The 23,686-nt window shown below is 56.3% G+C and overlaps 1 protein-coding gene across 3 annotated transcripts; it reads left to right on the top strand.

Moving 5' to 3' along the window:
• The first annotated feature begins 4,218 nt into the window (after positions 1-4,218).
• ASIC1 (acid sensing ion channel subunit 1) lies at positions 4,219-21,931 on the top strand. Of its 3 annotated transcripts, none has more exons than XM_072357967.1 (12): positions 4,219-4,686; positions 5,247-5,641; positions 6,443-6,638; positions 17,567-17,717; positions 18,179-18,306; positions 18,492-18,642; positions 18,720-18,776; positions 18,859-19,012; positions 19,088-19,179; positions 19,382-19,461; positions 19,589-19,693; positions 19,811-21,931. In XM_072357967.1, the coding sequence occupies exons 2-12, from the start codon at positions 5,277-5,279 to the stop codon at positions 19,913-19,915; spliced, it is 1,584 nt and encodes a 527-aa protein (XP_072214068.1). In that variant the 5' UTR covers positions 4,219-4,686; positions 5,247-5,276; the 3' UTR covers positions 19,916-21,931. The 3 variants fall into 3 exon arrangements, with proteins under 3 accessions (XP_072214068.1, XP_072214069.1, XP_072214070.1); XM_072357968.1 differs by lacking the exon at positions 4,219-4,686 and adding an exon at positions 4,720-4,869; XM_072357969.1 differs by lacking the exons at positions 4,219-4,686; positions 5,247-5,641; positions 6,443-6,638 and adding an exon at positions 15,231-16,745.
• The last annotated feature ends 1,755 nt before the right edge of the window (positions 21,932-23,686 follow it).

Below are 23,686 nucleotides of genomic sequence, written 5' to 3'. Positions count from 1 at the left end.
GAAGCTGCACGTTCAGCTCAGCAACTTTGCACAGCGTTTCCATCCTCCTCCAGCCTGCAACGTGCCGGTCACAGCTCTGGAAAGCTGCAGTTGATCGATCACAAGATATCCAAAATGGCAAAAAAAGCATTGAGAGCCTTGAAGGGATCAAAAGAAAAACACAGCAAACCCAGAGCAGGCAAAGGGCACCCAGACCTGAGGGTGATGAGCACCAAAATGAAGGCGGGAGGGATCTCAGATGTAGTTTATGACATACCCCAGGCATGTGATGCAGGTGTAACACAGATGCTGGTGCATGGATCGTGACAGCAAACAGCTTCACCTGCAGAAGATGGTCCTGGGGAATTATACTCTGTCCTTTGGGGTCAGATCCCATAGCCCCAGGCACCTCCATGTCCCCGTGCTGGTTGTTAAGCGACTCATCCTCCTCCTTATCCCAAGCGCGATGCTGAAGGTTTAAATAGAAAGATATCAAAATAAAAGATAATTGTTGAGAAAGATGAATAGGGGGGAGGGAAAAAAAAAAACCCATCAGCATGGAGGAACTCTTGTCTAATTTCTCACCCACGCAGAGCACAGCGATATTAGTGCCTTCAACTCTGGTTTGTAAAAGCTTTCATGGCTTTATTACCGGCTCCCCGAACAGCTTGTCCTTTTAATAAGCCAAGGCCTCCAGATAGCAACTCTGCCCATGGGAGATCCCATCAGGACGTGGTTAATCCAAGCAGAAATAGCACAGAGCATCACTGAACTCGCTGGGCTGAGGAAGCCCTCACCTGGGGGAGGACAGGGTTAAAATCCACCCCTAAATCCAAACAGTGAGGAAGGAGCGCAGGGGAGCTGCCACCATTCACCAACACTGCTGGGTGTCCTCGCTTTCCCCTCTAGCCCTGCTGCCAGCTTTGGCCACGGAGGCCTTTAATTATCCAAACTGCTGCCCCTCACCGAATTAAATGCCGCTGAGGATGACTCAGTGTTTAATGGACTGGCTGCTCCTCTCGCCGGGAGAGCCAAGCGGGTGCGAGCAGGAGCGCGGCACGGCATAAATCAACACTGCACAGGGGCGAATGACCCCAGCTGGGAGCTGCCTGCAGGGATTGTATCTTCCTCAGGGTAACCCCAGCACAGCTCTGCAAGCAGCAGCAGTCCTGGGTGTGCACCCCAACCCCTTCCAGCTCTGGAGATGGGGATGCGCTGAATTCAGGCATCTCGCGGCATCACCGAGCAGCTCATACTTGGGTCTCATTTGTGAGGATTAAATGTGGATATTTCCTATGGAAAGGTCTCTGAAATGGGCAGGCGTGGTTGAAATAACAGGAGCAATTGAGTGCCAAGAGAAGAAATGTGAGGTTTATCCCTGCTGCCATCCGCCCAAGCCGTGATGGCAACACCAGAGTTCGACAAGGAGCAGCTCTGCTCACAGCCTCATTAGTCCCACTGAGGCTTTGCCTTTCAGTGGATAATTAACGGCATGCTCAACAATTAGGAAGCCCTGGAGCTCTACCATGACCTATGTGCAAGCACGGAAGCTGCTCGTGCTTCAGAGGTGGAACAAAGTGATACCACCCCAATGGGGACAGGGAGAAGCACTGCCCATCCCCATGCAGATGGAACAGCCCCGAGCTGCCTCACCAATGAGGAAGGTACACATAGAAAGTCCCCACACTACCTCATTTGAATACAGTTTACTCTTGCTAATGATGTTGATGGCTATTTCCCCAAGCTAGGAAGAGTTTGGCCCCAAAATGGGTTCCTGGAAGCAGTTTCTTATGAGCAATCTGTAATACCAGAGCTGATGGAAGCAATTTGCAACCCATTAGCAGAAATGGGCTCTGATATTTCATGTGTCACTCAGCCCAGGATTTAGGGGAGCTTGGGTTCCCCCATTGCCTCCAAGATTCCTCCCCTCGCAGGATGGGGATGATGAGAAGGGACAGACACCACACAGTGTTGCAAAGCTCCCCCCCAAGTGCAAGACTTGGAGAGCATGGAGCAAACAATGGCACCATTCCACTGCAGAGCAGTCAATGCCACAGTACTGCCTCCAATGCCTTGGAGCAAGGTCTTCGTGGCAAACCACATTTTAAATCAAACTCCCACTTTAAGTACATGGAGATTGCAGGGCTGGTCACCCCAAGGGTGTTCCCACCCCAGAAAAGCAAGCAGCAGCATCCAGCTCCTCCAGCTCACGTGGTGTTTAATAGACTGCTAGGAATTAAATTGCCTCCCATGGCACAGCTGGGCGGCAGGTGTAGATAAAGAAGCAATTTGCTTGATCCAAGGGAGCAATAGAAGGGAGCAGCCCAACCCTATGGGGAAGGAGAGCATCGCTTACCCAGCCTTACCCTGGAAGTGGTTTTGCCCTGGGGATGCTCTTCCAAGAAACGGAATGGAAGTTTGTTTCCGTAACAAAGATCCGCATGGTGGAATGGAAACGAGGATTGCTTGGAAGTGGAAACAAAACCTCCGAGGTTGGAGCCAGCCCTGGGCCCCAGCTCATAAGTTGTACTCCAGACACCCCCGCTGGAGGCTGCGCTGGGAGGCTCAGCAGTGCAGCACCTTCCCTTGATTACATTTTTCCTGCTAATTAGATCAGTGAGCACGGCTGACACGCAGCCATCCGAAGGGAGCTCAGCATCCGCAAGAGCTGAGCAGCCCCTACAAAGGATGCAGCCACAGCAGCTTTCCCCCCCTTCACACCCACTGAGCTCAGCTCTCAGCCCCGACCTTCAAGCCTTCGTGCCTGCTGTCTTGCTGCTACCAATTAGCGCCTGGGGCTAATCGTTAACTCCTCACCAGTCCCACAGCCCTCAGTTGGCCTCCCTGCATCTCCCAGCAGGAACCAACTCAGCCATCACGTGGCTCTCCCAAAAAATAACACGGAAACGCTCGTGCTCCCCACGCTCCACTCCTCTCCAAGGATGCAGCTGCATCCTTGTTTCTTCCCTCTGCTCACCTCCTCCCCACCTCCTGCAGGAGGCAGCCCTGGAACATTTGGGGGCCCCATCAGCCCCCCAAGGAAATGCAGTTCCCATTTGGAAGTGCAGAGATGCTTTGCTGGGGGTTTCTGGCATGGTGGAAAGCAAAGGTTTGCGAGAGCATCCATGTGTGCATCTGCTCCAAACTGAAACCCCATCGCTGCCACTGCCGGTGCATTTACTGTCAATAAAACCACTGCAGAGAATGAGCTGTCATCTGGAGGGGGAAAAAAACCAGCAGGGTGTGGGAGAAACAACCCCTTTGTAAAGGTTCTGATCCCTTAGACAAGGAGCAGGTTTCCATTGGCAGCCCCAGTGGAGAGGAGGCTGTAAGGAGGAGGTGTCAGCCTTATAGCTCACTAACAGGGCAAGCAAGCAGGGCACAGGCTCAGTGGGGCATCCCCAAAACCCATTTCTGCCCCTTTAGGGGTGATATCCCTATAGGGACCCACTGCAAAGCCACAGATTTCTGCTCTAGCAAGGGAAGGGTGAAGTCCAAGATTGGAACAAGGTGTTCCAGAGTGGGACCAAACCAAGTGTGTCCAATACATGAGATGTGGGGACAAGGCACACGTGCCTGACCTCGCTGTACCCTGAACTCCCCACATTCCCATGAGGTGCAGGGCAGACAGAGAGGACTCATTGGGAGGGCACCTTTGGGCCGGGTGACACTTTCAGGGTGAGCTCAGGCTTTCCTCCCAACTTCACCTTGGAATGTTGAAGTGCTCTCTTCCATCTGACTGCAGCTGCCTTCCTGGGCACGGCAGGCAGGTGCTTGCTGCATGCCTGGGGCTGAGCAGGGCCCCCCCAGCTTCAGGGTGGGGAGTAAGAGGGGAAGGGGCTCAGGGATGCTTGCAGTGCTGGGAGCACCCTGAGCCTTCCTGCACTGCTCTGGGGAGGAGGAGAGCACCCAGCACCCCACAGGGAGGCACCCAGGGGACAACGGCACCATTCTGACAGCCAGGAGAGGGGCAGGGACAGGAGCCATGTAGTCTCAGGTCCCCTCTGCGGCGAGCATCGTGCTGGGGTAGTGTCTAAAAGTGAGCATCACGCTGCTGCCCCAAAGCAGATGGAGCCACCAGCCGGGATCGAACCGCCCGCGGGTGGAACCCAGAGGGCAGCAGAGGCCGTGGCCCGAGGAGAGCAGGGTCAGGGCGGTGTGGGGGGTGCGGAGGGGGTCGGGGGGGGCTCGGGGAGCTGCAGCCCTGCTGCGAGGCGCTGGGGGATGGGAGCGGCACACGCATGCACACGCACACACACATCCCCACACGCACACAGCAGCAGCACCAACAGCCTCTGCCAGCAGCCTGCAATCGCTGGAGCTCCCGGCTCCTCCGCCTCTCCCTCCTCCTCCTTCTCCTCCTCCTCCTCCTCCTCCTCCTCCTCCTCGCTGCCCACCGGCCTGCGGCACCCCTCGGCGGCCTCCGGCCCCACCAGCGCACAGACAATGACTTCATGCGGATTATGCATCTGAAGAAATCACCAGCTCCCAGATAGCCACAGGGGGAGGCATCCATCCATCCATCCATCCCTCCATCCCTCCATCCATCGCTCCATGTGGTTGGCAGGGCAGCAGCCTCCCGCTCTCCTCCCGCTCCTCTCCTCGCACCCATCGGCCGCCTTCTCTCCGGCAATGGTCGCCTCCGGTCCCCCCGAGCGGCGCTGAGCGAGGCCCCGACGCATCCCCGCTCCCACGCTTGCACCAAAGGTACCGCCGAGGCTATTTTTATTCCCTCCCCCCCCCCCCCCTTTTCTTTTCCGGTTCGCCCGCCACTGCCGGGCTCGGTGCCGCTCGCACCCTCCATCCCCGTTCCCGGCTTCGTCTTCCCACCCCGGCGGAGGGAGGTCGGCCCCATCCCCGGCACCCGCGTCGCAGCGGCCCTGACTCCAGGTTTGCATCCTCCCCTCCTTCGTGTCTTTGTCGATGCGTTGGTGCCATTCGGGGGAGGCGGAGGGGATGCGTGCTGCGGGGGTACCGGGGGGGGGAGCACAGCACCTCGGTCATACTGTGGGATGGGGAGGGCAGTGAGGAGGTGGGAGAGGGGGGGGATGCAAGATGTTGCACCCCGATCCATGCAGGGATAGAATACAGAGGGTGCGGGGGGAGAACGGGGCACAGCAAAGTAGTGCCCCATGTGAGAGTGCACCCCCAGCAGAGGGGATGGCAGCGCACAGAGGTGCACCCCAACATTCCCTCAATGGGACACATCAGGTGTTGGTGACACCCAGGAGGTGGCACTGGGCACCCAGGGGTCCCTTTCCCTACAGAGTGGCCCCCCCGGGCTGCCGACTTGGACCATGATGGACCTGAAGGTGGATGAGGAGGAGGTGGACAGCGGGCAGCCGGTGAGCATCCAGGCCTTTGCCAGCAGCTCCACCCTGCACGGGATCTCACACATCTTCTCCTACGAGCGGCTGTCGCTGAAGCGCGTGGTCTGGGCTCTCTGCTTCATGGGTTCTCTGGCTCTGCTCGCCCTTGTCTGCACCAACCGCATCCAGTACTACTTCCTCTACCCGCACGTCACCAAGCTGGACGAGGTGGCTGCCACCAGGCTCACCTTCCCTGCTGTCACCTTCTGCAACCTCAACGAGTTCCGCTTCAGCCGGGTGACCAAGAACGACCTGTACCACGCCGGTGAACTCCTCGCCCTGCTCAATAACAGGTGGGTGTCCTGAAGTGGCCCCGGGTGACACCTCTGTCCCCAGCTCAGCGTGTCACCATGCGCCCTGCTGCATTGCTGTGCGATGCATTGCCTTTATCTCTGTAAGGAAGCGCATCCTGAGGCAACTCAGCTTTGCAGATGGGTGCAAGAATGCACAGCCCTACCTGGAGGGCATCCTGCTCCTGGGCATGGAGTTGTTACTGGGGGTCTAGAACACTCTGTTCCAGCCCCAGTGTGTGGATCCCAGCACACATGGCTCCAATCCCTGAGCTTGGATCCAGCACATGTGATTCCAGCCTCAGAACACAGCTCCATGCTGTAAGGCTGGAAGGTGAAGCTTCTATATGCCACCAATACACTGCAGCCATCCCTTGGGCTGCAGGATCCCACAGTGCCATAGCCAGAATGACACCCCTCACCCACCCTACCCATCCCATCCCCATGCCTGTAGCAGCTCTTTGGTGCTGCTGAGCCACCCTCATGTTCCCAGGTCCCAAAAGCAGTCTCTGCCTGTGCATATTTAGGCACACAGGGCATGGACCAGGCTGCCCTGAGCTGGGATCACTGCTGAAGGTCTGACTGTGGAGCAATTGGTCTGGGTTTGGTGCTGTCAAAGGGGCTGTGATGAGCCTTGTCGGAAGATGCTGATGTCTGAATGCATGGGACACCTCTTTGCCCAACCAAGTTGTGTTGCTGAGAGTCCTAAAGATGCCATGTGCTTTAGCCCTGGGTTGGGGTAGGAGCAGCTCATGTGAAGCCACCACAGCCAGGCCTGAGCCTCTGTCTGCTCTTTCCCCTAAGATACGAGATCCCGGACACACAGACAGCTGATGAAAAGCAGCTGGAAATCCTTCAGGACAAAGCAAACTTCCGAAACTTCAAGCCCAAACCTTTCAATATGTTGGAGTTTTATGACCGTGCCGGCCACGACATCCGGGAGATGCTGCTCTCCTGCTTCTTCCGTGGGGAGCAGTGCAGCCCTGAAGACTTCAAAGTGGTGAGTGACCCCACAGCCCCTTCCCCAGGCTGTGAATTCCATGCAAGGAGGGTGTTGGTCTGCCCATCACCATTCCTCCCTCCTTTTGGATCCCAAAGAAGGGGCAGCAGCATCGCTGAGGGGGGTTCAAGGGGATGCTGCTGCTGGGGTTGAACACATCGGGTTATGCAGGGTTGTGTGTGCTGGGCTGGATATTTGAGCTGGAAACCACTGCACATGGAGCAATGGATGGAGGGATGGATGGAGGGATGGATGGAGGGATGGATGGAGGGATGAATGGAGGGATGGAGGGATCCCTCCCCCTCCAGCTATCTGGGAGCTGGTGCTTTCTTCAGATGTGTTGGTGGCACAGCAGGGAGAGGCCTGGTGATGGCCAGCAGGGAGCAGGGGAAGCCCCGTGAGCCCTTGGGGACAGCGGGTCCCAGCGGTGCAGCACAGAGGCTGCATTTCACACTGCTCCATTGCACAATAACGCCTTTGTGCCCCACGGCTGCCTCTCCCCATCAGCTGCCTTGTCTGTTTGGCTCTGGTGTGGAGCACACAGCTCTGGGGTCCCCATCCCTGTCCCCAATGTGGCCTTGGGGACATCCCGCTCACCTCCCATGACAAAGCTGCAGCGCGTGCCGAGGCACCGGCTGGGTGTCCCCAGGGCTGCTGCACACATCCCAGTGCTGTATGAGGGATTTTAATCCCCAGTACTAAATTCCCTTGGCAGGCCCTTGGGATAGAGAGCTCCTCTGTTGTTTGGTTGTTAAATGGAGGCGAGGGGGCTGGATCCTCCTCAGCAGGGTCAGGTCCCAGCCCACGTGTGCCACCACCAGCTTTGATGCTTGGTGCTCCCCTGTGTTTTCTGCACCAGAGCATCCTCAGGGACCCTCCCACCGCTTCCTTGTACCCGCTGTTAGGATCCAAGCACCCTCCTTCCCCCTCTGCTCCAAGCGGGAGAAGCAAAATAGACATGCAGCTGGTTTATTATTACTGCCTGGATTATTCCTTGCAAGCAGGTTTGGATGATTTAATGGATTTGATTAGAAAAAGCTGGCTCAGTGCTGTATTTATGTTGCTCGTTGGATTCCCCTTGCAGCCGTGCGCCGGCAGAGCTGTGCATGGTGGGGATGGGGATGGTGTTGTTTGGGAAACCTTGGCTCTGTCCCCTCGTGGATTTTGGTGGCAGCTTTTGGTTTGACCCAAAGGTTTGTTCCTTCCTCCTCACCACTCCCTCCCACATTCGTCTGTGTTGAGCTTCTCTGTGCTGCTCTGAGTCCAATGGCACCAAGTGGCACCAAAGGGTGCTGGGGCAGCAGTGGGGCCAACCTTGGGCAATGCTCTGCATCCCTGCACTATGTTCCTCAACCCCATGTGATGCTCCGTTGTCTCCATGCAATGTTCCATTGCCCATGTGATGCTCCATGTCCTTATGCAATGCTCCACGTCCCCGTGTGTTGCTCCATCACCCCTATGCAATGTTTTATGTCCCCGTGTGATGCTCCATGTGCCTGTATAATGCTCTATCACCTCTGTGCCATGCTCTACATCCCCAAGCAATGATCCACGTCCCTTTGTGATGCTCCATGTTTCTATGTGATGCTCCATATCCCTACATGATGCAGCACATCCCCCAGCCCGCATTGCCCCACTACTGGTCCCACTGCCCTGTGTGACCCTCTATGTTCTGGAGCCCCTAAAACAGTCCAGGCAGGAGGGATGCCTGGGCCAACACTGTCACAGACAGCGCTGCCCCCTGCTCTGACTGATACAGATGAGATGCTGTATCCAGGATCACTGCTAGGGGGATTTTAGGGCTGCCCAGACCCCATAGGCTAGAAGGTCTGTGTACAGGTGGGGATGGAGATTGGTCTCTTCTGCCTCTATCACCTTTGCAACCATCTAACTTTGGTCCTGTTTAGAGCACCAAAGCCTTTAAAGAGACCTGGGGATGCACCATGGGGGCACCAATCCCTCCCCTGTCTCTTCACGGCCTCTCCAGCACCAGGTGGGTGCTTGGGGTCCATGAAGCTCCCCCATCTCCACAGCATTCTGGGCTGGGGATTTGCAGGGAGCTGCAGCCACCTCTTCCCCCAGACCCCAAATCCCAGCATAACCTCAAAACCCAATGGGGCAGCCACAAAGTGTGGAGCAAATCCTGTTCTCCCAGGGCCTCCAGTCCTGTGGGACATAGGGTGAGAGCATCCTTGTCACCTGGGCTGTGCCTGTAGCCAACCCATTGTTCCCTATGTGATGCTCAATCATCCCTACATGATGCTCCATCATCCCTATGTGGTGCTCCGTAGCCTGGTCCCTATAGGCTTCTTTATGGGAACAGGGGACTCACCCTCCCTGCTGCCTCTATTCAGGGGCTATGCTCATTAGCAGCAGAAATCAACATTTCTTGCCTGCTGCTTCTTAATGTATAAGTAGGAACTCCCCTGTGTGACCCTGCTGGATCCCTGCTTGTGTTTCCGCTGTCTTCCCAAACCACTGCCCCAGGAACCCCATTCACACCCCATGGATCTGCTCCTCACCCAGCAAGAGAAAAGGCCTAGGGGTCCCATCTCTAAGCAGGACTCCAAACCCCATTCATTTTCTATGCATCCCAGGGGAAAGGAGGAGAAACATCCTCTTCACCCTGGGACTTGGGGTGGGAAGTGGGGCTGTCCCATTCAAACCACCCTTAAAACTGAGGGCAATGTTTCGTGCTTGGCTCTTCAAAGCTCCTTTTGGGCACAGTGCTGCTGAGATGATGCTGCCGTGCCCGTTGTGATGTGTTTGCAGTTTTCCTTCTCACATCCCTGCAGCCCATCCTGAGGGAGAGTCACATCCACGTGTTCCCATCCCTGTTGTGCTCTGGGGCTCAGCAGCCTCCAGGCAGCACACGGGGGCACCATGAATCACTGCAGAGGGTTGAGACCTCTGGACCATCAGGCTCCAGGGCTGAACTGGCACCAGGGAGAACTGAGTCTGACACAGGGATCATGGCACTGCCTCGTGTGTCCTCTGCCCTGGAAGCAATGAGCTCAGGGAGGATAAGTGAGGGAGCAGAAAGGCTCTGGAGTGAACCCATATGGTGCTCCTCCTCTTCTTCTTCCCATCCCCGGAGCTGCTGTAGTGGAGAATGGATCAGGAACACCTCACTGTCCTTCCATCCACCCCCCAGCACCCACTGATGGACATTGTGAGTCCAGAGCCTTCCAATGAGCACAGTGTCCCCACAGCAAAGTGCCCACGGATAACCACGGAGTGTGGAGCATCTCCCACACAACTGAGAGCGCAGCACCGCTGAGACCCCACAGCTGCTCGGAGTTCCTAAACCAAAACCACACAGCCCCATTCGCACTCTGCAAAACGAATCTGGGGACCTCACAGGATTAAGCCCTGCGGGGCGCCGCGTTTACAAACGGTGTAAAACAAGCGAGCCGACGCATATAAATGGCTCCTAAAAGCAAGGCTCCTAAATAACTCATCAGCACTTGAAACCGTTCGCGTGTCGCTCTGATCTCCTCCACGCTGTGTTGCACCTCCGGCTGTTGTCCCCGGGGTCCCTCCGAGCTGTGGTTCCGTTGACCCCGGAGCCCGCAGCGTTTACTGTGCGAACCGCGAGGGATCCGACTGCATTGCGAGGAGTAATCGGAGGTGGTGGAGCAGAGGAGCAGCCGCGGGTGGGTCGGGGACATCCCGGCTCTGCCAGCCCCGAGGATTTCTGCACGTTGGTGTTTTGCTCAAAGCAAAGCAGCCCTGAGCCGTGCAGCAGAGGGGAGGCACCGGGATCTCTGCTCCATTTCTCCTTGGCCTTTGCTGGAGCTTTTCCAGCAGTGCAAAGGAAAGCAGTGCAAAAAAGCTGCTGCATCCCTCAAAGGATGGAGTTTGGGATCCCTCGGCCGTGCACGGCTCTGCTCACCCCGTGCTTGTTTGCTCGAAGCCTGTTGCATTTCAACCTGTTTTGCAGCACGACCGTTCTTATTCCTACATGGGAGCGATGCCACTGAACCCAGTGGGATTTTGGCAGAGCCAAAAGCAGCAGAGGAGCGTCGGAAACACCAGCACAGGGAACAGCACAGCAAAGACCGATACGCGTCTGCAACCTGCAGCCGCTCCACCAGCAGCTCCGTCGTGGAGCAGCTGCGTCATTTAGCACCTGGAACCTGTGGGCATGGAGCAGCACCGCCCCCATCGGGACGTGGGGAGGCAGAGAGGAGGACACCGAGCAGGAGCAGCACAGGGCAGTCACCAGCCTGGCAATTCAGCCCATCCCAGCATCACACTTGGATCTGCTGCATGCACGTGTGCACTGTGCAAGTGTGGGAACAATGAACATCCAGAGGCATCGTGCTCAACCAAAGCATTTTGCTCACCCCAAAGCATTGGGAACTCTCTTTTGCTCGCCTGGAGATGCCACATTCACCCCAAAGAGCTTTGTGTATCCCAGTGCGCTTTGTACACACAACGTTCTTTGCACACCCAGAGGTGTGGTGCACACTCCAAGCTCTTTGCACACGCAGAGTTGTTTGTACACCTAAAGCACTTTGCAGTCCCAGAGATGTCTTGCACAGCCACTGAGGTGTGCACAACTGTGCACACTCAGAGGTGTTGTGCACACCTAATGCACTCTGCTCACCACAACGGACCATGCACACCTGCAAGTATTGTGCACACCCAAAGCACTTTGCACACCCCAATGCACACCCATAGGCGTTACTCCCTAAGAGCTTTGCACACCCAAAAGCACATTGCACACCTCAGATGCAAGCTGGGGCCCTGCAGGGCTGTTACAGTTCCTCTTGAGATGCCTTTGCACACAAAACCATTAACAAATTAATTATTAATTATTATTAATAAGGTTAAATGGTATCCTCAGCTGCTGAAGGAGATGAGGAGGCTCTCAAGAGCTGTGCAAATGGAAGCAGGGAGTCCACAAGCACAGAGCTTTGGGCACAGCCCTATGGCCACCGGCTCCAGGGGAAGCTGCAGGCTGGAAACGCAGCACTGAAATACCACCAGGAAACGGGAATTCATGCAGATGATTTTCATCCCTTTCATCTCCTTTCCATCTTGATCAGAGGCTCCGTTGGAGCAGCACTACCAGCACACGGCGTGTTGGGCAACCGCAGCAACCTGGAAGAACACACACAAGGATGGGGGTGCAATTCCTCCTCTGTCCCCCAGCACTGAGCCAAAAGGAGCCGGGGCAGAGGGGCGCACTGAGCCATGCAGAGAACTCCATAGGAAGAGCTGAGGAATGAACCACCCTGCAGCCTTTCACTTCAGGTTTAATTTCTCTACCTTTTGAGAGCCACCGTTGTTTCATCGCCTGAAGAGAGTTTGGTTGGAGCCCCCCAGGCTGCACTGCAACTCCTGAAACAGCCGTGACTTGAGATGCTCCTCACCATCTCAGGCTCCCATTTCTGTCTATATTCCTGCCTTCACAACTGGATGTTACAATTCTTGGTTTGAAATTAACCATTATTATCCCCAAGCATTTCTTTTCCCTTCCCTGCTGCATCCGGATCATCTCCCTAAGGACCAAACCAAGGCAGGGTCCCTCATCCCTTTGCTTTGTGGGGGTTTCAGACCCCTTCATGCAGCACCTGGAGCAGCTGCAGAGTGCTGAAAAAAGCAGAAATCTCTTGGTATTACAGATGCTTTTGGGGGATAGGAGGCAAAATAGGTGCTCAGCACTTTGGGTATGGCAGCTGGTGCATGGAGGAGAACAGCTAGAAGGGTTTGCCCACAAAACAGCCCCCCCAAAAGCAGTGGGGCTGCAGAGCCCTGCAGTGCCGTCAGTGCCTGCACCAGGCTGGGAAGCACCGAGAGGAGGAGGTTTTGAAAGATTAATGGAGTTTAAATGGGAACGTTTGGAGAGGAGATAAGGCTCGTCTGATAGGAAATCACACGGAACAGCCAGGGAGGCCCCGGGTCCGTAATGAAGTCCACTTAGCGCGAGTTACTCACCATAATGTGCTTTTTATTAAAGTCCTGTGGACGTGGGTCTGCAGCCGACAGCCCCAGGCAGGGTGGCATAGGGCCATCGGGACAGAGCGCCATCCCCACAGCAGCCTTTTGTCCCCATCCTTTGTCCCCTGAGCCGAGAGCAGCGATCCCACATCACCCATCTCCTCCATTCACCCCACAGCCGCATCCGTGGGGGGAAAAGACAGCGGTGGGGAATCACGCAGATGGGCAAAAACTCCTCTTGAATTTATTTATTTTTTTAAAATCATCGGGTTTTTTTATGCATTAGGATGTGACATGCTAATCCACTGTGAAGCGTCTAATCTGGGGGGATAAAGGGGCGGATAACACCAGTACGCCCAGCTTGGCCGGTGGAGCGAGAGGAGGCAAGGTGGCAGCATCTGATAAAGGAGGTGGGATTAGTGCCGCAGGATCCCCGCATCCCACCCCACTCCTCCGCCTCCGAGTCATGGAGATTTCCCCATCTCCGCCTCGTGGTGGGGCAGAGACCCTCCGGGCACCGGGAAGCGTCTCAAAGCTGCATTTCTCCTCCTTGCTGCGCAATGCAAGCGCAGGGCAGCCCCTTCACCCCATCGAATATCCCTTTTCTCCCCTGCTCCCGGCTGCTGTAGGGGTTTCAATGAGTCCCATCCCACCCCAGCGCCTGGATACGGAACCAAGCGAACCCGCGGCACCTCCTGGGGCCGGGCTACGGTTTGCATGCCTGGGATAACAGAGCTCACAATGTTGTTTTCTCCTCGCCTCCTCGGGGATTGGTTTATCTCTATGAATAACTCCATCCCGGCTTTGATCTCCTCTGCCATTAAAGCGTGACAGGCTGTGAAATGCGCTGCTGCCGCTGCCGTCAAATCCCCCCATCCGCCTCCCTCCCTCCCCGCCGCCTCCGTGCTCCCCTGCTCCGGGGAACCTCGGTGCCCCCGGCCCGTGCCGGCGCTTCGGGATCGGACAGCGGGCAGATACCGCGATGGAGCAGGGAAACACCGGCTCTGCTACCGTGGTCCCACCACTGTGGGGGACACAACGGCACCGAGCATCCCCGTTCCCCAGGTTGGGGCACAGCGGATGCTGCCACGGGGGTTGATGTCACAGTTAATTATAGCATCCCCCATCCTTCTCCCCCGCAAAAGCGTTACCTGAAAGAGGGTAAAAATAGCTCCTGCTGAGGGAGGAGCTGGGAGAGAGCCCAAGGGCTCCTTGAAGATCTCCAAAACTCACAGAAATTGGGATGGTGACCCCTTGTCCCAAACATGGGAACACAACCAGGAATTGTCCCCATCCACAGGGTCAGAATCTGAGTCCTGCTATGCTTCTGGCTGTGACCACCCCTGGTCACTGACCTTCATCCCTTTAGAATTCACCCCCAAGCAGCATTCCTCCTCCCTAGGAACAGCCCTGGTGCTCCCCATAGGTTTCAGCCAAGTGAGACCACGATGGAGTGCTTTCATTACAGCACCTCCCTCACCCTACTGCAATCGCTCCTGAAAAGCACATGGAAAGCCCACCCTGTACCATTAGATAGCATTAACAACTTGCTCACACCAGAACCAGGGAACAGAAGAAATCCCACCTCAACCAACTCACACCTGCTCATCCCCCAGGACTGGCTCCTATATCACATCCCAAGCCTTTACCTCTCAGAACTGAGCAGCCCAACACCCCCAAGTCTTCTCCCAGCTGATGCCTTTTAAAGCCTGGCCCTGCCCATAGAGCTCATCTCCATCCAAATACCAAAGGGCTGTGACCCAGTCCCCATGGCTTGCTGGCCAGCTCCCCATTCTTAGCCTCATTCCCAGGATTTTTCCAGCTGAAGCTCTCCAGGTTGCTCCCCAAAGGCACAACCTTGTTCTCAGCCCTATGAAATTTCATCCTGTGGCACTGGCACTTGTCCCCAAGGTCACCCACGCTTGTTTGCTCTCCCTGGCTTTGCAGCTGATTCCTCTGCTTTGTCCCCTTTATACAAAGGGCCCTTTGGGGGAATATTGAATGTGGGGACCCCCACGGTGGACCCTCGGGGAACACCGTGCTGTCCCATCATTGCCCCATTGGCATTTGTCCTCCTGGCTGAGCCCTGCTGGCAGTCCCCTGTGCACACCCCACACGTCTCACAGTATCTCTTGCTCTGGCAGAGCTGATAACTTCACACAGGGATCAGAACCATTTTTTTCAGTGGCTTCCTGATTGCATTCGTTCACCTGTTTTGGGGATACCCGTGTCCATGAGCTGAGATGTGCACAGGGACCAGGAGCCATTTGGGGTTTGTTGCCTACAACAGGGATGGATGCTCAGCCGATGCAGGGGCTGTGCTCACCCATGCAGCAGCCAAACCCCTTTGCCCAGATCCTGTGCGTGCAGACACTCTCCTTCCCCTCAGCCTGCTGATGGCGGCTGCAGTGCTGGGATGGGGCTGGAGATTGCTCTGTGGTCACATTGGATGCTTTTACAAAGTGCTGAGCACAGGAAAAAAAGCAAACCACAAGAAGGGGCCGTGCTGCCGCAGGGCTGCAGGGAGTGGGGGGTGATGCCTTTGCTCCTGGATTCACCCAGCTCCAGCCCCATGCCATCTCAGGGCTGCCTCCCCAGGACCCCGAATCTCATCCTGCTGGCCTGAACCCTGTGCCCCCACATGGAGCAGAGCATGGAGCAATGCACTGCGTGGCTCTCCAGGAGGAGGCATTGCCCAAAACATGACAATGCCCAAATCCTGCAAAAAGCAGCATGGGCTTGGAGGACACCCAACCTCAGGCATCGCCTGTGCTTACATCGCTGTCCCACTGTGTGAGGAGATGAGCCCATGGGGATGAGTGCGACCAGGATGAGCAGCGCGGAGCACTTGGGGACACCACAGCATCCTCACTGGCACCACCCAGATGGACACGACGGCAGGACGGTGACACAGAGCTTTGGGCAATCTCTGGCTGCCACAGTGAAGAGCTTGGAGACCCCGGTGAGCTGAGCAGATGGAGGCTGCGGAAACAGCCTGGCACCCGGCGGGACAGCATGGATGGAACTGCTGATCAGGCTGCCAGGGATGGAGGATGCAGCACAACGGGTGCCTGAACGCAACAACATCCATGTAAACCCATCCATGCACACCCATCTGTGCACACCCGTCCATGCACAGCTGTGCACCCCGGATCTAGCTGCCCTTCAGCTCCCAGCACAGCAGTGCAGCAACGTCTTCACTCCGTCCTGCCAGCCGCAGCCGGGCTGCTCCCGTGGGAACCTGCAGAACCGCCCCTTGCTCCTCCCCAGCCCTCTGCTCCTGATATCCCCTCCTCTCCAACCCCCCCCCTGAGCAGCCCTCTGCTCTTCTTCTGCTCCTCTCCCCTCGCTCTGCGCATCGCTGCACACCTCTCACTCCTTTTCCCTTCTCTTTCTCTGCTCCCAACTTTTCCCCTTCCTCCATCCCAGCCCCTCACCCACCCTATGAGGCACTGATTCACCACTGGAGACCCCCCCCCAGCTTGCAGCAGGACCAGGACCCGCACCCCACGGCTGGGACCCCCACTCTGCACAATGCCCCTCCAGATATTCTGCACCATCTCCTTCTCCAGCGAGGAAGCACCGAGAGATGCCACAGCAGCTGGGAGAGGAGAGAATGGAGCTGATGAGTTCCTGTACGGGCAGGAGGAGGAAGAAGAAGAGGAGGAGGATACAGGGGCAGCCACAGACTTTGTGGCCTTTGCCAGCAGCTGCACACTGCATGGGCTGAGCCACATCTTCGTGGAGGGCAGTATGGGTGCCCGGCAAGCTCTCTGGGCGCTGGCTTTCCTCCTCTCCCTCTCCGTCTTCCTCTACCAGGTGGCTGACCGCATTGTGTACTACCTGGAGTACCACCACGTCACTCTGCTCAGTGAGGAGGACAGTCCTGAGATGACTTTCCCCGCCGTCACCTTCTGCAACATCAACCGGGTGCGGGTTTCGCAGCTCAGCCATGAGGACCTGCTCTACCTCGCACCCCTGGTTGACTACGAGCCCGGGATGGAGCTGGGCTTTGTCCCAGCTCAGTTCAGCTCTTGGGATGAGGATGAGCCCTTAAATTTGCACGGGTTTTTTAACCGCACTTGCCACCAGCTGGAGGACATGCTGCTGAGCTGCAGCTACCGGGGCGAGCAATGCGGCCCCGGCGACTTCGTGGCGGTGAGTAGCCTTGTCCCACTGCCCTGGGGACCAGATGGTGGCACAGTTCTTTTTCCCGGCACCATTATCTCCTGGCTTCTGTCACCCCTAACCTTCCCTACAATCACACCTTCTCCTCTCCCCTTTCCACTACCTGGGACTGCTCAGTGTGATGAGTGCCGCGCTCGCAGCTTGGGATAGGGAAAAGTAAAGGAAAGGGACCAGGGAGCAGCTCCCACCAGCGTTGTGTTGGATCAGCTGCAATGGGTGATGCTGTCCATGCTTGGGGACAGGCACTCATCCTGCTGGTGTTGGTTTTGGTGAGACACCTTCATCCTTGTATTCCCACCACACATTGGGGTCCAGGCTTGGCACTGGTGCAGCCTGCTGGCCCCAAATGCTCCCTTTGCCACAGCAGCTCAGCAGCATGGAGCTGTGCTGGCAGCCAGAGGTGAGAGCTGGAATGGGTGAGAGGAGGGCTGGGGGGGGTTGAGGATCCTGTCCAGCCCCCATCTGTGGGATTGGATGTGATGGGGCAGATACTGGTGAGGGCACAGGGCTGAGTACCGCCGTCCTGGGGCTGCAGGGTCATGGAGCTGCAAATCTGCAAAGCATCTTCACTGATCTGCACCCATTGCCTTGGTGGGGATCTCGTCCTTCTACCAGGGCAAAGGCAGCTCCTAATGCTAAGAGACCCCATGGGACAAGACCCTGGGTCAGGCTGTCCCCCAGGCTGGGCATGGCCACATTCTGGAGCTGGAGTCAGCTCCATGCCACAGTGCCAGTGGCAGTTTGGGGCCAGCAGAGGGGCCCCAGCCTCAGCCTCATGTCCTCTCCCACAGGTGTTCACACGCTATGGCAAATGCTACACCTTCAATGCAGGGCAGGACGGCAAACCCCGGCTCATCACTATGAAGGGGGGCACTGGAAATGGCCTGGAGATCATGCTGGACATCCAGCAGGACGAGTACCTCCCTGTATGGGGGGAAACAGGTAACCCAGCAGCTCCTAGGCTGCTTCCCAGCAGCCTCCCAGCTTCACACCCCACAAGACCACATCCCCATGGATCCTTCCTTCTGTTTCTCACCACTTCGGGTCTTCTGCTTTCCTTTTTCCTTCTTGCCTCTGCTATTTGCCATGGCAACTCCCTGCTGCTTTAGACAAGCAGCCATCACTTGTTTATAAATAGAGCCAGGCACTTTCCACACTGCTCTTCCCAAGCTCTGGACCACAGGGCTGGAGGGGACAAGGGCACGGGGTGGATGGATGGATGGATGGATGGATGGATGGATGGATGGATGGATGGATGGATGGATGCATGGATGGATGCATGGATGGATGGATGCATGGACATGTGAAGGAGTGAATTCACCAAAGGGAAGGGTGGGAGACAGGAGGAGTTTTCTTCCTTCTTGCAGCAGGGTTCAGCTCCTCTCTGCTCCTCTCTGCTGCAGATGAGACCTCATTTGAAGCCGGGATCAAGGTGCAGATCCACAGCCAGGATGAACCTCCACTCATTGACCAGCTGGGCTTTGGTGTAGCACCTGGCTTCCAGACCTTCGTGTCCTGCCAGGAGCAGCGGGTAGGGGCTGTGGGCCTTGTTCAATCCCTCCCACCCCCCAAAGTGCTGAGCCCCCTCCCTACATCCCCATCTCCTTCCCCAGTGTGGGATGGAAATGGGGAGCGGCACACGAGGCCCCATCCCCTCACCATACAGTGGGCTGCAGGGACGTGTGCTTCTCTCCTTATCCCTGGCTTCCCTCTCAGCTCATCTACCTGCCACCTCCCTGGGGCGACTGTAAGGCCACAACGGGGGACTCGGAGTTCTACGACACTTACAGCATCACGGCCTGCCGCATCGACTGCGAGACCCGCTACCTGGTGGAGAACTGCAACTGCCGCATGGTACACATGCCAGGTGAGCTCTGCATGGCTGCATCCCATCCCAAACCCAAGGGACACAGTCCTATGGGAAACCTGTTCTGTCTCCTGCAGGCGATGCCCCTTATTGCACCCCAGAGCAATACAAGGAGTGCGCAGATCCGGCCTTAGGTGAGGCTGCCCGCTTCCATGGGGCTGAACTGACAGCACTGGGGTTTCCCACATCCCCATCTAAGTCTCTCTTCCTGCCCAGATTTCCTGGTGGAGAAGGACAATGAATATTGTGTCTGTGAGATGCCCTGCAACGTCACCCGCTACGGCAAAGAGCTCTCCATGGTGAAGATCCCCAGCAAAGCCTCTGCTAAGTACCTGGCCAAGAAGTACAACAAGTCAGAGCAGTACATCGGGTAATGCACCGCAGGTATGGGGCAGCAGTGTGTCTCTCCAACACCACGACCTGACGCTGCTTTCTGCCCACGCAGGGAGAACATCCTGGTGCTGGATATCTTCTTTGAAGCCTTGAACTATGAGACGATCGAGCAGAAGAAGGCGTATGAGGTGGCTGGATTGCTGGGTGAGCACTGTGGGATGGTGGCTGTGCTGAGAGCTCTGGTTGGCAGCCTTCATTGTTGGCCCCATGTGCTGTCACCCCAACCCTGGGGCACCAGGGTGTGCAGAACAGAGCAGCCCCCAGGCTCACAGCAGTGATGAGGTCTGCCCTTTCTCTGCTCTATCTACCAGCAGTGCTCTGATAACAGCTTTCCTCTCTCCCCCAGGTGACATCGGAGGACAGATGGGGCTGTTTATCGGGGCCAGCATCCTCACTGTGCTAGAGCTGTTTGACTACGCCTATGAGGTGAGCCCCAAAACGCTGCGCCCCATTCCTGTGGGGCCGGCACAGCCCCCTTGGCACCACATCCCCCCATCTGCTGGGGAAACCCCTTGTTGGGGTCCATCCTGGAGCTCAGAGCCGTCTCCTGCAGGTGATCAAACACCGGCTGTGCCGGCGGGGCAAGTGCCGTAAGAACCACAAGAGGAACAACACGGATAAGGGCGTCGCGTTGAGCATGGATGACGTGAAACGCCACGTGAGTGCCGGGCAGGGGGTCTTGTTGGGGTGGTCACTGTCACCACCTGGGGGAGAAGGGGCAGCAGGCAATGGGAGACAGGGAGACATGGGAGACATCCCATCTCTGCCCCTACAGAACCCCTGCGAGAGCCTACGGGGTCACCCGGCCGGCATGACGTACGCAGCGAACATCCTACCTCACCACCCAGCCCGGGGCACCTTTGAGGACTTCACCTGCTAACCGACGTCTGGATGTACAACAACCCGAGCTACCAAAGCCCTCCGGAGCGCTGCCCTTCTCCTAGAGGAGAGACACAGCCAGGGGACCTCGCTCGAAGCCACGGCGGGACGCGGACAAGAGCGGCGGCCTCAGATTTCGGGGCAGGCGGCCGGGCCGGGCCGTGTTGGCTCAGAGACTCGAGGAGGCTGCAGCCCAGCCACGGAGCCACGCACAGCGGGCCGGGGCGCGGGCCTGCCCCGTCTCCTTCCCCTCGGCTCCCCTCGGCCTTTTTAACTAGAAACCCAGAAGCCAAGAAGAAGCAGCCTTCGGGCCGCAAGAGTCTCCATCTACAGCCCTGTTCGTCTGTCCGTCCATCCGTCCGTCGTCTCCATGCTCATTCTGCTCCCCAGGCCTCAGCTTGAGCCTGTCCCCATGCCTGGCATCATCTCAGAGCCCCACAGCCACGTGCACAAAACAGAGCAGCTCCACTTCTCCAAAATGTCTTCCTCGGCCTCCAACCCGGGGATGGCAGCGTTGGGCCACTGGGGGAGCAGCATGGAGGGCTGCGCCATGGGGGACCGCTGAGGGCCTGCGGCCTGGTCATGATGTGGGGTTGGCTCTGTGATGGTGTGGGACCCCAACATGGTGTGAGGCCCTGTCATGGTGTGGGGTTCTGTGATGGTGTGGGGCCCTATCATGGTATGAGGCCCCGTCATGGTGTGGGGCCCCAACATGGTGTGAGGCCCTGTCATGGTGTGGGGTTCTGTGATGGTATGGGGCCCTATCATGGTAAGAGGCCCCGTCATGATGTGGGGTACCAACATGGTGTGAGGCCCTGTCATGGTGTGGGGTTCTGTGATGGTGTGGGGCCCTATCATGGTATGAGGCCCTGTCATGGTGTGGGGTCCCAACATGGTGTGAGGCCCTGTCATGGTGTGGGGTTCTGTGATGTTATGGGGCCCTATCATGGTATGAGGCCCCGTCATGGTGTGGGGCCCCAACATGGTGTGAGGCCCTGTCGTGGTTTGAGGCCCCGTCATGGTGTGGTGCCCCATCGTGGTGTGAGGCCCCGTCATGGTGTAGGGTCTCATTGCCCTGTCACGGTGTGTCCTCCCTACCCCACAGTCCCCAGGAAATCTGGGGTTGCCCCCATGCAGCCCCCAAAACGACCATCCTTGGGGACAAAACCACAAGGAAAGCTCCAGCTCCCATTGGCACCATGTTGCCATAGGAGCCCCAGCATCAACAAAGGGACAGGTTTAAGGGACACCCCATGGAACACATGGTCCATGGGACTGCAGGCTCCCACCCCACCAGACCCCCAACAACAGCCACCCCTGGGGGCCATGAGCCCTGGGCACCATTCAAGCTCACAGCCCAGGCCCCATACCCCTTCCCATTGCTGCCCCCTCCCAGCAGTGGGGCCATTGGCCACCCCCAGCCCCCCTGCATCAAGCAAGAGCCCTCCTGGGGCTGAAGTGCTTCTTCTCTTTAAGAGCTTTTGCAATAAGTCTTTTTAGTAGTTATTCTTTCTAGACTCTCTTTTTCTCTCCTCCCCCCCCCCCCCCCCCACCACATTTTTATCCTCATCATTATTATTTGCTTCCTGACCAAAATTAGGAACTGGGGGTCAGTCCTTTGTTATCCAGCAATCACCCAAAGACAAAAGGTCGGCCACATCCATAAATTTTCTTATGGATTTTTCCTAATGTTTCACTGCATCTCATGTATTTATTTTCTTCCTTTTTCACCCGTTAAAGCTTTTAAAGATGGGGCTGGGATCTGACCTTGAGGCTCGCCTGTTGGAACACCCAACTTTTGGTTTGTTTCTATTATGCCATCTGCATTTTATATTTCTTATATATAATATATATGACTATATATATATGTGTACATATATATATATATATATCTCTATACATGCATCATATCAGTGTAGATATCCATTCCGTAGCATTTAGGCCTTGTTCTTGTGCCATTTTCTTTTTCTGTTACTGATCTCTGAATGCCTTCAAGTGTATAAAGTGTTGAATTCTCTCTGGTATCTGTACTATGTACACACATTTTCATAGGAAGCACAATAAGATGACAGATGCATTGTACATCAATACCTGCTACTCTTAACGACGATATAAAGAATGATAAAACTGATGAGCACCGAGCCTGTCTGTGCTGTGGGAGATGCTCCTCAGTGAGCTCTGGTACCCAGGTGGGCTCCAGCCCCACATCCCTGGTCCTGTTCCACTGTGAGCACACACCCAATAGATGCTTTTGGGGCTGGAGGATGGAAATCAACTTCTGCTCCTAAGCAGAGAGAGGAGGATTCACATCTGATCTTCAACAGCTCCATCACTTCTGTTTTGGAACAGGCTCCCGAGGTCAGCAGAAACAAGTCAGCAGCTCAAATATTACCTGGTTTTAATTTAACCAAGTTAGTAGTAGCCGTGATATAAGCCATTTGCAAACAGTTTCTGTCCTTATGATTCCTAGATGCAAAGAACAAAAGTAGCGTGCCAGATCCAGCGCTGGGCATCCAAAAAAGCCCTAGGGACCCCATGGAGATTGAATAATAGCAAATGGGCAGCAGGCAGGGAAAGCTGAAATGCCAAACTTGCTCCTGGAAATAGCAGATGGGTGGTGTGCATTCAAACTAGAAGAGAATTGCTGCTATTCCAGTCCTCCTCTGCCAGAGTTGGTGCTGCAAAGGCCACAGGGTGGGCTTTGAATAGGAACAGGATGATATAGCTAAGCCCAGAAGGGAGTTAATGAACCTAAATTAATTGCAGCCAGACACTGTGAAGCCAGAGCAGCTCACTATGCTTGCTACCTCTGCAGTGGCACTCAGCAGCCCCTGCTGCAAGGGGCAGGCAGCAGCTCTGACCCCACTGTCCCTTCCCCAGCAGCCTAAAAATGTGCTGGGTTCCAACCACCTCAACCTCACATTGCATCCTCAGCCTCTGCCTGAGGTCTTTGCTGCTGCTGGATGCACTGTGTGAGCCACAGCCTGGAACAGCCTCACAGAGGGGTGCAGGGACCCCAGAAGCAGCACAGTCAGAGTGATTCCCAGCCCTGGAGCCAGCAATAGGTGAGGGGTGGGTGCACGGCCAGAAGCCAGACAGGACCCGATATGAGCAGTGCACAAGCTGCACATTTTCTGACTCCAAGCTCCAACGTGCAAACCATCCTTGTACCACCAGAGCAGGAACGAGGATCCTTGCATTGCTCGGGATTATAGGGATGGGCTGTGAACAGCTGGCGGGCTACAAGGTGTTGTGATGCATGCAGAGTGTGCATCCAAGGCTGTCGGTGCACACTGCGCACAAGACAAGGAGTTAATTACACTCCCCAGGAAGCATCACTGACAATGCACGTGAGGACAAGGTGCTGCACGCCTCAGCCTGAGGTTGCTGGGAAGCACCTGCTTGCACACCGCTGATTGTGTGGCTGCTGGAACCCTACAGAGCAAGGATTAATCACACACCATGCAGATAGCGGCGGCACTGATAGCATCACCTCCTCTCCTCCACAGCAATAACTCCTAGTTACCACTTGCTCTCTGCTAACGCTGCCAGCAGAAACAGGCACTGGGCTATAATTACACAGCCCTGGATGCTGCTCGGCTGCCTGGAGCCAGAGCCACGCGGGCTGGGGAAGGTTTCAGCAGAGATGCCTCATGCCAGCAGGTGCAGGAAACGAAGGTGCACGGGTAGCATTTCACTGAGCAGTGAACCAAGCAAACCTTCAGGCTGAGGGAAGGAGAAAGGACAAGTGTAAGGAGACACTGGGGTTATT

This window comes from Excalfactoria chinensis, chromosome 28 (genome assembly GCF_039878825.1).
Source record: "Excalfactoria chinensis isolate bCotChi1 chromosome 28, bCotChi1.hap2, whole genome shotgun sequence".
In the NCBI taxonomy this organism is placed as follows: Eukaryota; Metazoa; Chordata; class Aves; order Galliformes; family Phasianidae; genus Excalfactoria; species Excalfactoria chinensis.
This window is presented reverse-complemented; position numbering and strand designations above follow the sequence as displayed.

What these genes read in the sequence shown, in the direction of transcription:
- ASIC1 (XM_072357969.1), top strand. Translation starts at nt 16,122, where the DNA reads ATGCCCCTCCAGATATTCTGCACCATCTCCTTCTCCAGCGAGGAAGCA. An exon ending in CCGCATGGTACACATGCCAG is followed by an intron (nt 18,643 to 18,719) that starts GTGAGCTCTGCA and finishes TGTCTCCTGCAG; the next exon opens with GCGATGCCCCTTATTGCACC. An exon ending in GTGCGCAGATCCGGCCTTAG is followed by an intron (nt 18,777 to 18,858) that starts GTGAGGCTGCCC and finishes CTTCCTGCCCAG; the next exon opens with ATTTCCTGGTGGAGAAGGAC.